The sequence below is a fragment of the Lampris incognitus genome, chromosome 14 (assembly GCF_029633865.1).
Source record: "Lampris incognitus isolate fLamInc1 chromosome 14, fLamInc1.hap2, whole genome shotgun sequence".
Taxonomy (NCBI): Eukaryota; Metazoa; Chordata; class Actinopteri; order Lampriformes; family Lampridae; genus Lampris; species Lampris incognitus.
Window position 1 is genome coordinate 19,335,371 of NC_079224.1, and position 13,073 is coordinate 19,348,443.

Sequence of the window (13,073 nt, forward strand, 5' to 3'; positions counted from 1 at the left end):
GTCTTACCTGGATTATTGAGCATGCATCAAGACGATGTACAAACGACGTACCAACGAAATTGTTTCGACATATCTTTTGTCCAAGTTGCGTACCGTAGTCTTTCCGTAAAGCAAAACTGATTGTCGCAATCACAGTCTAGCCCCGCAGAGGTCACAATCGTAACAAAATTGTCCAGGTGCAGTATTTTCTCGTTTATATTGTATTTTATTTGTGTATTCTGTCCACATTTGTTTTGATAATTGAAGTATTGTGTTATGTTATATGGCTTATGTTTCCTCTACGAGTCATTGTATGTTTCTTGAATCTGTCAATAAAGAAAATACTTTTCTCGTTTAAAGGTATTAATGCTTACTCTTTGTAGTTTAGCTCCTGTATCTAACGCTATATTTATTTGCTGAGCTATTCGGGTTTGTAACAGCTAACTAAAGCCTACTGCAGACCAACGTATTGCTAGCTTTATCGAAGAGTATTAAACCCGATCAATTGGCTAGTAGCAAGCCAACGTATGGCTAGTTTTGGACAGTGTAAGAGTGCACCAAATGTGAATTTATTTTGGTTTCACTGGGTTTAGTGGAAGATCAAGATGTTAATTGTGCTAAATGGGGGTCGAAGTGTACGAGGACTTCACTTGCTACTTTCGCTGAGTACGTAGCTAATACAAGTATTGTTAGCTTGGTTCTGTAGAACAAGCCTGGCCATAAGTTAATTGTCAGCAGTTGGTGAACCAGTTGATCTGCGGCAACGGAAATTAACTAAAATGTATACTTATAGTGAGCTGCTGTGTTTAGTATGACCTGGTGTTTTGTTGTAGGTAAAAGCTCTGTTTATTTGCGTTCTGTTTCTGCTTGTAGTATGGGAGGTGACCACGGCCATAATAAACCTACCTTGCCAGACTGGCGACAGTGGAAGACAGCGGGAACTCCACTGGAGTTCACACAGAAGAGACTTGCAGCAAGAGGTCTCAAGGATCCGTGGGCACGGTCAGTATGTACTTGAATGAACATAATGGCTCTGACATCTCTAAAAATCTTCCACAATTACCAGCTTCTCTACATTGTTCACCTACCTGTGCGACCCGGGAGCAGCTTGTTTGCTGACTGTTTGTCTACTGTTAATGCGCAACATACACCCTTTTAATTTTTATCACATTGGCGCTTATGTGGTAGTGTTTTTAATCATGAGGGAACTCTACTTAGCTGATTTGCCTGTGGACACCATGATGGCAGCAGCGATGCTGTCAACATGATCACCTAAATTCTGCAGTAACTGGAACATTGGCGAAAATGCATCAGAGGAAGAGAGAGAGGAGGGGAGGCGTTCCAATGCAGACTGAGTTTCCTCAGTCTGCATTGGACTAAGCGACTAGATACTGCATATGGAATAAGCAACAGACACTGGCTCCCTCCACTCCCAACTATTCTTGTGAATGTACAATCCATTTACAACAAGTACGATGAACTGGAGACTTATGCCAGATGTGAGCGTGATTTTAGAGAAACATGCCTGCTGGCTTCTACCGAGATGTGGCTTGGAGACGCAGATCATAACAAGGATCTACACATAAGAGGCTTTGGGTACCATTTTCAAATGGATTGGTCACCTCTCATTACAAACACAAATTCACTGGAGGCGGTGTATGCCTTTACATTAATGAGAGGTACTGTAACACTGTCGTGGTATGGGAGAAAATTTATACCCTCGACCTTGAACTGCTATCCATCTCAATTCGCCCCTTCTACCTGCTGAGGGAGTTTCCCCAGCTCTTCTTCACCCTTGTTTACATTCATCCGTGGGCAAATGTCTCTTCAGCCACTCAGCTGATTGCAAAGGTGAATAACAGACTGGACACTCTTTCACCCAATAAGCCAAAATTTATTTTAGGAGATTTTAGTCACTGCCAGGCACACAAGTCACCGAAAACATATGAACAATATGTCACCTGTTCAACTACTAAGAAGAACTCCCATTATTGGCCTGTGTGCAATGACTCAGTGCCTGGCGCTTTCAGATCCCTGCCTAGGCCTCCCTTTGGAGCATCCTACCACAGTAGTGTACTACTTCTGCCGATCTACAAACCCATCTCTAAACAACAAGATCAAATAGTAAAAATGGTGAAATGCTGGACAGAAAACAGCATTGCCACCTTACAAGCTTGCTTTAATTGTACAGTTTGGGATGTCTTCTATAGCTTATGCTCTGATTTAAATGAACTGGCACAAACTGTTTCTTCCTACATATCTTTCTTTGTGGACTCCCACCATTTCCTGTAAAAACATTACAGTCTTCCCTAATAACAAACCATGGGTTACTAAAGTCAAGTCAAGTCACTAAAGAACATAAAAATTTCATAAACAAGAAGAAAAAAAATTTTTCTACAGGGAACAGCCGGGAAAAAAAAGGAAATTACCAAAGAAGTAAGGAATGAAATAAGAAAAGCTAAAAGAATGTATGTATGCTGCTGTACTTATGTTCTATAGGATAGAACATAAGTACAGCGGCGTTGATCTGCGGACAACTTGGAGGGGAATTAAATCTATGTCCTCAGTCACTCAGAGAAACAGTGACAGGAAACCTCTTAAAATTGAGGTAATAAACGATACCAATCTCCCAAATATTTTTAGCAACTTTTATTCCCACTTTGAAAAACACGACTTTTCTGAAAACATCTCACTCCTTAGAGCGTCTCTTTCTTCTGACCGTGATATTGTCATTAGTCAGGAATGTGTCAGAGGTCTTTTAAAACAGGTAACCATCAGGAAGGCCCCTGGTCCAGGTCACATTTGTGGACGCACATTGCAATGCTGTACTGACCAGCTTAGCGGTTTCCTCCAACATATCTTCCAGATGGCACTTGACTGTAACCAAATCCCTGCTATCTGGAAATCTTAAATCTGTCCCAAAGTACACCAGTCCTAGGCAACTTGATGATTTTAGACCAGTCACGCTAACATCATTAATAATGAAAATCTTTGAGAAAATTGTGGAAAAGGCTTGTTTTGTGAACTGTGAATGGAAAACTTGATCCGCTGCAATTTGCTTACAAGGCAGGGAGAGGTGTGGAGGCTGCATAGCTTTTATTTTTTTAAAGTTTTTTTTCCCCCTTTTTTCCAATTTTCTCCCCAATTTGTATCCGGCCAATTACCCAGCTCCTCTTGAGCCGTCACGTTCACTGCTCCACCTCCTCTCCGCCGATCCGGGGGTGCCCCGACCGACCAGAGGAGGCGCCAGTGCAGCGACCAGGACACATACCCACATCCGACTTCCCACCCGCAGACACGGCCAATTGTGTCTGTAGGGACGCCCGACCAAGCCGGAGGTAACACGGGGATTCGACCCGGCGATCCTGCGTTGGTAGGCAACGGAATAGACCACTACGCTACCCGGGCGCCTGCATAGCTTTTTATACTTAATAACCGATATAAGCACTAAGAAAAGCCGCAAGCCCATGCCAGGCTTTTGTTTGCTGACTTTTCATCAGCATTCAATACGATATAGACACTTTTTTGTCTCCCTTTTTCTCCCCAATTCTATCCGGCCAATTACCCCACTCTTTTGAGCTGTCCCGGTCGCTGCTCCACCCCCTCTGCTGATCCAGGGAGGGCTGCAGACTACCATGTCTCCTCCGATACATGCGGTGTCACCAGCCGCTTCCTTCCACCTGACAGTGAGGAGTTTCACGAGGAGGATGTAACGCATGGGAAGATCATGCTATTCCCCCCAGTCCCCCCCCCCCAAATAGGCGCCCCGACCGACCAGAAGAGGCGCCAGTGCAGCAACCAGGACACATACCCACATCCAGCTTCCCACCGCAGACATGGCCAATTGTGTCTGTAGGGAGCCTGGCCAAGCCATACGTAACACGGGGATTCAAACCAGCGATCCCTGTGTTGGTAGGCAACGGAACAGACTGCTACGGTACCCGAGCTCCTGAAGGCACATCTTTTAATAGATAGGTTGCTATGTGATTTTAATTTGCCTCACCAAACTTGTATTATGGATCTTGGACTTGTTGACTGACAGAGAGCAGAGGGTGTCTGTAAATGGCTGTCTCTCCGAATCTGTAGCTATGTCCACAGGCTCACCACAAGGATGCGTCCTTTCGCCCTTATACTTAATAATGTACACTGATGGATGCAGGAGCACTCAGGAGGGCAGCTACTTGGTCAAATGTTCTGACAACACTGCTTTGCTGACCCTTCTCTGGGGTTCAGAATCAGTCCATGGGAATGCGCTCACTGATTTTATTTCTTGGTGTGATAACAACTTCGTGGACTTAAATGTTTCTAAAACCAAGGATCTGATAATTGATTTTAGATGTAACAGAGATGCAGCCAAAGCGTGCGTCATACATAATGAAATTGTGGAAATGGTTACATCATACAAATAGTATATTTGGGTACTACTATGGATGAGCACCTTAAACTTGATGTGAACACTGAGGCTATTGTGAAGCAGGGACAACAGAATTAACCTTCTCCACAAACCAAATTCCTTTTCTGTCAGTCTCATCATCCTGTTGCCTTTATCAATCTTTTATTGAGTCTTATGAGTTTTTCTTTTATTTGCTGGTTTCACAGCCTCACGGTGAAAGACAGAAACACCCTGAACAGCATTGGTAAATTTTGTTCCAAGATCACCGGAGTGAAACAAAGAGATCTGAATTATTTTTGCAAACAACAAATCTTACAGAAAGCAGCAAGTATTTTGGCTTCTTCTGGACATGTTCTTCCAAGGGAATTTTCTCTGTTGCCATCAGGGCGGCGTTATGTTTTACCTGCTTGTAAAGCTAACTGTTATTCTAAATCATTCACTCCCTCTGCAGTTCCACTACTGAATCATCCGTAGTTTTTTTTTTAATATTATTATTATTATCGGATCGTTTTTATTGTGTTTACCAAGTTTATCTAGCCTATAAACCCATTTAGCTCCCTGGAGTGTTACTATTTATTGTTTGTGTTTGTTTGAATGTTACTGTGTTTTGTGTACAACAAGCTGCTCCAAACAAAATTGTCCCTAGCAGGATTAATAAAATTGTTTGTATGGTATTGTACATTATCCCAGAAAGTTGAATCAGTTCATCTGGACATAATGTGTAGTAAGGGAAACGTTTCATCACTCATCTCCCACTGTACTTTTTGTCCAGATGAACTGATTCAACTTTCTGGGCTTTCCTTAACTGGATTATTGAGCATGCATAAAGACATTCTCTACATTGCTTCTTGTCCCCCTGCAGTAACGAGGCATGGAGGTACTCGGGTGGCTTTGCTCGCGCTGTGACCTTCTCAGATGTTTTGCTGAGGGGATTCAAGTGGGGCTTCGCTGCTTTTACTGTTGCTCTGGCTGTTGAGTATGCCCTGTTTCCCCCAAAGAAGAGTGACCACTGACGTTAGATGATGCCTCTCGCATCAAGAACATACCGTAACTGAAAAGAATGAAATTATGTATTTTCTGTATAATAAATGTTTTCTTTGATCACCCAGTGGATATGACTTGGACTCATTTTTCCGACATTGCTGTTGTAGATTTGCTGAGTATGCCCTGGGTTTGCAGAAGTCAAGATTGTTCACCTTATTTTTCACTTTATTATTCACCTTATTTTCTTTCCCTTTAACAGGGGTATGGCTGATTTTTACGCATGCATTCATCTTTAAGCATTTCCTCTGACTGCTTTTAGGTTATTCCTGTTTTCTCTTCCTGCTTAATCTGGAAAGGCACATTCTCATTGATTTCACTGTCAAAATGACTACAACCGCCATCAGCATAACTAATAGAAGTATAACATCCAGGCTGTGGTACTGGAGCCAGTTGAGATCATGGGCGGCAGGTCTAAGATGATGCGCCCCTTTGTGCCTCATCACAAATTCGGTCCAGTACACTGAAAGGTCAAGAGGGTCAATGGGACGATCTTTATGAAGAGCTGAAAGCTTCACCGCACTGTCTTTATACCTAGAGTTTGAGATGCACACAAACAGAGGGGAGGAAGGGGATCGAAACATTTTAGCAGTTAGTCTTGGAGCTGTTGACATGAAGGACAAAACCTCAAACTTAGTTTCATTTTCAACAATTGTCACGACTACAAGATTTCGTAAGCTCTGCCTGGTTTACTTTAATAGGTCAGCAGTAAGAGATCCACTGAATTCAAAATCAAAGCCTCAGACTATAGAGCCTGTTTTGTGATGGACTTGGAAGTAGGACTGCCAATGAACTCTGACTTCTCACCTGGTGTCATTGATGACTTCATTAAGTCCCAGAAGAACAGTGTCAACACTGATGGTAGGAATATCCAAGACCACACCCATTCCCCTGCTTGCCATCGCATAAGCATTGCCAAACTGGTCCCCATTTATTGGCAACATCACCATGGGAACACCATGACACAACCCTTCATAGATACCGTGTGATCCAGCATGAGTGATGAAAGCCCGAATTCCACGATGTGCTAACAGAAACAAAAAGTGTTTTATAGTTGCTGCATATGAACAGGTTGTTGTTGAACTATGATAGATGAGTATATATGGGTATGGGTACTTGAAGTTAATTGGGAATACTGTTGTTTTGAATATAAACTGTGTTAATCCATTACTTGAATCAGTTCAGTGACAGTGAATTTACTGTACTGAATTTACTTTACCCAGTAGGTCATTCTGTGGTACCCATTTCATCAGTTTCACATTTTCTGGAATGTTTTCAGGAACTGGCCCAGTGTATCGCCATACTACCTAAACCATCAAGAGTTGTTAGTTGCAGTGCTCACTGCTGTATGTTATGCAGTATTTTCCTGTACCTTTGAGTGAATGTCTTTAAACAGGTATTCTTGCCTTCTGTGGAATCTGTCTGAAGGCTTCTAAGAAGATAGCATTTTTGTCCTCTGGTAGAGCTTTTATCATGGAGCCCAAGGTAAACACCACAAACCCATACTCGCCTGACAGCCATGACTCAAGATCCTACACACACAAACGTATACATCCAGTGGGAACAAAGTGGCATCTCTCTCTCTCTCTCTCTCTCTCTCTCTCTCTCTCTCTCTCTCTCTCTCTCTCTCTCTCTCTCTCTCTCTCTCTCTTTCTCTCTCTCTCAGGCCCCACCTCAGGCAGCGGGTTCCTCATATTGCAGTTGATCCCCCCAACCAGCACCACATTCGGCATGAGAGGACGTGGGAACTCTAGTATGAAGTCAGTCCTGTATAAACAAAAACAACAATATCAATCAGTGCATGCGTGGGAGATAGTGTGAATGTGCTTGTAGGATCAAAATATGACAGCCTCTTTGCATGTTACCTTAGCAACCATATTGCAGAGTCTGAGAGCACGTCAGCTATGCTTACATCCTCTCCCAAAAATTGATAGGCTATCTGGTCAAAGCGCCAGTACAGTAGTCGGCATAGCAATGGGTCCATTAGACTTATCTGTAGAACAGTGCCATTGCAGGCGAAGAAAAAACTGTACGTAAGCAGTTGATAACAATTTAGAACTTAAAAAAGAGTACTTAGCATAAATAGCAAGGAGTTATAGTGTAGTTCAGTTGAATATTAACAACGTTGAAGCTAAAGTTGTCTTTTGTACATATACTCAGTACAGATTATTTTGTAAACTATCCTGATGGTGCTTTTACAAAACCAGACTAGGTCAAAACCTAGTATGGTGCTGGACCGTGTATGGTCAGTGTTTGAAATTGTGGCAAATTTGTTACAGGGATGGTTAGTGGTAGTGTCTATAATGTGAATTCCTGGATATTAAATGTTAATCTATAATTTTCTGGAGTGTTCCCAGTAACATTTCCTCACCTTCTTAAAATAATGGCCTAAGTCATATTTTCAAGTTAAAAAAAACAAACAATAAACTGACAAATTTTGCTTCAGTTTCAGTTTATTCTATGTCTAGTTGGTACCGCCCCACCTCTCACACCAGCTCAGGCTCCTTCCCTGCCAGAATAAACTGACAAATTTTGTTTCAGTTTCAGTTTATTCTGTTTTTTTAAAAACTTGAAAATATGACTTAGGCCATTATTTTAAGAAGGTGACGATTTGCTGTTCAAGTGTAGCATATCACACGACATCGTTTAGCTACGTTTGAGTAAAAAAAAAAAGGTCATAAATGCAGTTACAAAAACAATACTTTCCATCTTGTGATGTTTTGATTTGAAAGAGAACTAAATTTAATTGTAAGCGTACCTATTCTGATTACTTGTTAACGCCCCCTCCACTTTCAACTGTTTCTATCTGCGCATGTCTCTCGTTTTTCTAAGACTCACTCTGTATTAACAGGTGAATTCACAAAGAATGGATTGTGGCCGCTAATAGCACCATGAATTGCCTTGATGCATGCTAAATAATCCAGGTAAGAAAATCAAAGAAGGTTGAATCCGTTCATCTGGATACAATCTTATCCAGATCAAGGCTGGATTGCGGACCGGGCATGTCGGGCGAGTGCCCCGGGTCCCCGGACCACGAGGGGCCCCAAAAGGTCAGAGGCGATGCTGTGAGCTGCTATCTCATCTCTGTTTGTTTTGTGATTTAAAATTGTGTTGTACTTTGTAGTCGCCATCCGAAACCCATGCAGATTGGCATAGCGTCGACTACCATGTTGGGCATTTGCATTAGTTTTAGATTTAACAATGTTATTGTTTGTGTAGCCTATCTGACGGGGCGGGGGGGGGGCAATGGACGTGCGTGCCCCCGGGCCCCATGGTGGGTTAATCCGGCCATGATCCAGATGAACTGATTCAACCTTCTTTCACCATGAATTGCTAATCACTTCAAGGTCCGATTCACAAAATATATTGTGCTAATGACATGACAGCGCAAACACGGCCATAAAGTTTTGGAGCCGAGTGCAGTTATCCATGTGGCATAGTATTGGTGGCTTTGCACCAAGCACTCAGTAGGCAGGCTCAATGTCATCATTGATGTCATCAAGTATAGCCAGAATTGTTAGACCCCGGCAACCTGTATCTGCGAATGATTTCGGTCTCAGTTAAACCAAAAAGTGATTCCGCTCGCGAGCACGCCTGGCATGCCTTCTTCGCCTGGCTACATTCACTGCTGCCATGATCACTGGAAATCCTGGGCGTCAGTTACGACCAACTCTCTGAAGACGCTAAAAATGTTCACTACGCTGGTGTTTTGCAATGAGGCTCACGTGCATGGAAAGGGGTCAATTTTGCGCCAAATGTATGCATTGTGGAGTTAGAAAACAACGAGACAGGAGACGTGAGAGTAGACGTAGTCCAGGTAGTTTACTAGCTCCAACTTTACATGTCATATATTCGACAACGACACTGAACTCTCTGGACCGGAAGCGGAAGTGCATTCTCTCTTAGGTGAATGTCTCTAGTTATATAGATGTGGGTCACCACAGCATATTACCCAATTTTAAATACGTGCAAATAGCACTGGAGTACCGAGACGCTATTTTCTTGGCAACACAGTTAGCGGTACATTTCACCCTTTGCGGGTGCTTTGAGAATCAGACGGTTTCGTTTTGTCTTATTTGTGTAGGTTTAGCTGCAGCAAACGCAACGCTAACCTTTGAATTCACCAGTGAGCGTTTTGTCAGGGCGATTGTTTTTGGGGCGCTTTAGCTTTGCGCCCTCCCCCATGCCGCTCAACGCTTAGCCGACCAATCGTGTAACTTTCAGTGACATCGTTGGTCACCTGATCCAGCGGCCCAATCGTGTCAGTCAGCTAATCAGACGTCCGCGTTTGTTTGGCCCGGTCCAGCCAACGAGCGGGCAGGCAGGGAGGGATTTTACTGTTCAGCTGAGCGTTAGATGGGGTAATAAGCGACCTAAATGATGCATAATAGGTGCGTGTATGTCCATCCAATAGATGTAAAGTGTACCAAAGTGTTGATAACTCTCTGCATGAAGTTCATTTTATCTGTGAATCCGCTGAAGAAGCGAGGGACGTATGAGGGAGGGGAGGGGCAGGCTGCAGACGTCACATGCATGGAACATGGGATTCCTCTCAGCAAATTGACAGTGGGGAGACCTGAAATGGTTTAAGAGAGAAGTTTGCGAAAAAGTATTGGACACACACACACACACACACACACACACACACACACACACACACACACACACACACACACACACACACACACACACACACACACAGATTTCCAATTATTGTTGAGCTTTTTCAATGTTTAAACCCATGCTTTGGCAATATGTAGTGTTATGTCATGCCAGTAAAGCCATTTGAATGGAACTGAACTGAATTGAGAGACAGAGACAGAGACAGAGATAAACCCACTATGTTTTGAACCAGCAAAGAGAAAACTCACCTAGCTTTCGAGCTATGAGTGAGCCTGTAGGTATGAATGGATCTGTCAAGACGGCATCAAAAGACTGCAGGAAGAGAAAGGATGCAAGGGAAAATGTGATAAGTAATACATGGGGGGGGGGGTCGTGCACAGCTGTCCCAGCACAGATTGTCATCCGTCCTTCTCACAAGCAGATAGTGTCATCAACACCACACCTTCCACACACAAATACTGTCTGTCACCCACCCGGCCATTCCACACACACGTGGGCTTTAATAATAGATCACTTAAATTATGAACGCTCATATTTTAGTTACAGTCTACAGGCGGGCCTGTAGAATGCCAAACGACTCTGACCATATTTTCTATTGTTCTGTTACATATCTGTAGCTGACGAATGTAAGTGTTAAAATAGACTCATAAAATATCACCAAACAAATTAACATAGTACAACTTGGTCATAATATTTACATGCATAAATGATACCCCGAAAACATTCACTCACCTGCTGCGCTAGATTAGCGATGAGGCTAGCATTGAACAGAAGGCTTTCGGCAGTGGTATGGATAAAGCCAACGATTTTCTCGACTTGATAAATGCGACTGCTTATCTTCTCCTTGAAAGATTGGGAGGACTTTCGTATTACCTCCGTGTCTAAGCCCAAAACAGAATCGATCTCTTCCTCCCCATAAGGGACGGGATATGTGAGAGTACTGTAGTGTTTACCAGGACCCATACGTATGCTGACCTCAGGGATCAGGACGGTGACCTGGTGTCCACGACGACCCATTGCTTGGGCAATAGCCTTTATACCAATCCAGTGACTCCCATCCATGGGCACCACCAAGAGGTGACCAGAGAAACCAGTCGAATTCCTTACATTATCAGAAATGCTGCCAACAACGCCAGCCTTTGTTTCTGCCGTCCTCAGCTCCCATTCAGGTCTAGCAGACAAGTTAGGCTCATTTGTGGCCCCATTCAGCTCCAAGGCAATGCTGAAGAGCAGACATACAAATACCATTGCTTTCCGCATTTCTACCCCTACCTCTTTTTTCCTCTGTCCCCCTCTCCCCCCTTTTTTATACTGTCGTATACGGTTGTATATTGTACCGATTGTAAAGCCCTTCGGGACTACCTTGTGAATTTAGCCTATACAAGTAAACTTGACTTGACTTTTACTTCTTGTATATTGATTCTGTAGTCTATCTGATTTCCTTCGCCTCTGCTCTTGGTTGTTGAGTTTCTCTGTGAATTAGCAGATTCCTTTGAGTGGATGTGAGTTCAAAGTCATACGTTTGTAATAACTGTGACGTTGGCAGCTCTCCCACTTTTTTTTCTGGGAGGGACAAACTATCCAGAGTGTGTGTGTGTGTGCGTGTGTGTGTGTCTGTGTGTGTGTGTGAGAGAGAGAGACAGAGAGAGAGAGAGAGAGAGAGACAGACAGACAGACAGACAGACAGACAGAGACAGAGAGATATTTACAGCTGATCACCACTGCACCGAAAAAGTATACAGATAAAAAAAAATGTTGTTTGGAGATAAACATTCTCTCTAGCAGTGTTTACCGAATAAGGTATGGTTTGAAGATGATGATGTAATTTGTGCTTTGAAAAATTATTATAAATGATTAAATTATTATAAATGTCATCCCGACATTAAACCAAACATTTTCTCTCTCTATTTTTTACAGTCTTTTATAAACTCTACACTGTAGATCCTCTTCTGTAAGCTGGTGCTTGAAGAAAGGCCAAGGGTCACAGTTCAAATATAGTTAGAAGTCCATAAGCAGTCCATAAGCAGTCAGTGAACATAATTTTGATCACCAGTCCATCAGTTTCACTGATCAGTATGAGCAGTCTGCAAATTGTCCATTACCACAGGCTGTGAAAAAAGTCTACAAGTTGTCCAGGGCAATAGTCGAACATGTCACCCCTGTAGGCTCACGCTTGCTGGTGTCCATAACATACAGGGTGGTTGAAGGTAGTATGGCTGTAAGGGTGGAAGCCATGGAACCAGTCCTGGTGCAGGGTAGACAGGTAACAGCTGCTGTGGTGGCTGAAAGGATACCCAGCTGTGTTATGGCTCGCCCACCCCGCGCCGTGGCCCGCCCACCCCACGCCGGCAGCCAATCGGATCGTCAGGGCCGGGCTTAGTCATCAGGGCTGGGCTTAAGTTTGGTGGCCTCCCACGTGCCCGTTGTCAGTTCGTGTTGTAACCTCCCCGCAGTAGCGGCGACTCTCCTCTCACGGTCCTTTTCTCTACGAACTCATCCCAGCCCTTGGTTCATGTTTTTCCCTTGCAAGGTTTCCGCGTGGAAGTATCCTGCCTTGTTCACGTTTGGATTACCCGCGAGTTTTTTTCCCCCTTGGACTTTCCGTTTTTCCTTGTCGCTCATTGCCTTCCTATGTTTGAATAAAGTACGCCAGTTTTCGGCTAACCCCATCTCTGTCTGGTGTCGTGCGCTTGGGGTCTTCCACAAACCCTAACAGTACGAACTGACCATGACGACCCCATCCGACACGGAGAGCGTACCGGCCCGCCCGCTTCGAGCAGCCCTCATCGAACAGATCCACCTGACTAACTCCCACACCCAGCAGCTAGATGCGGCCTCCGCCGCGGTGAGAGATCTTCAGACTTGGGTTCCGCCCCTCCAGGCCTGTGTGGGTAACCTAACGAGGCAGCAGGCGGCGTTGGCGAGCCAACAAGCAGAGATCCTGCGGCAGTTGCAAACCATCACGGCAGCTTTCACCATCCAGCCGCCGGTCAAGCCTGCCCCTGGAGTCGTGGGTAACCCGCCCCCTGGGCCTGCG

The 13,073-nt window shown here is 44.0% G+C and overlaps 2 protein-coding genes across 2 annotated transcripts; one reads left to right on the forward strand and one right to left on the reverse strand.

The window, feature by feature from the left end:
- Positions 1 to 97: 97 nt before the first annotated feature.
- On the forward strand, positions 98 to 5,478 carry ndufb3 (NADH:ubiquinone oxidoreductase subunit B3). The gene is made up of 3 exons (XM_056293676.1): positions 98 to 176; positions 853 to 981; positions 5,235 to 5,478. Exons 2-3 carry the CDS (start codon positions 854 to 856, stop codon positions 5,383 to 5,385), a joined length of 279 nt encoding a protein of 92 aa, XP_056149651.1. The 5' UTR covers positions 98 to 176; position 853; the 3' UTR covers positions 5,386 to 5,478.
- Positions 5,479 to 5,571: 93 nt separating this feature from the next.
- On the reverse strand, positions 5,572 to 11,296 carry LOC130123598 (UDP-glucuronosyltransferase 1A1-like). The gene is made up of 9 exons (XM_056292816.1): positions 10,769 to 11,296; positions 10,285 to 10,348; positions 9,841 to 9,989; positions 7,279 to 7,406; positions 7,087 to 7,180; positions 6,820 to 6,945; positions 6,633 to 6,720; positions 6,221 to 6,440; positions 5,572 to 5,947 (listed from the first exon to the last, which is right to left on the reverse strand). The coding sequence occupies exons 1-9, from the start codon at positions 11,294 to 11,296 to the stop codon at positions 5,677 to 5,679; spliced, it is 1,668 nt and encodes a 555-aa protein (XP_056148791.1). The 3' UTR covers positions 5,572 to 5,676.
- Positions 11,297 to 13,073: the final 1,777 nt, after the last annotated feature.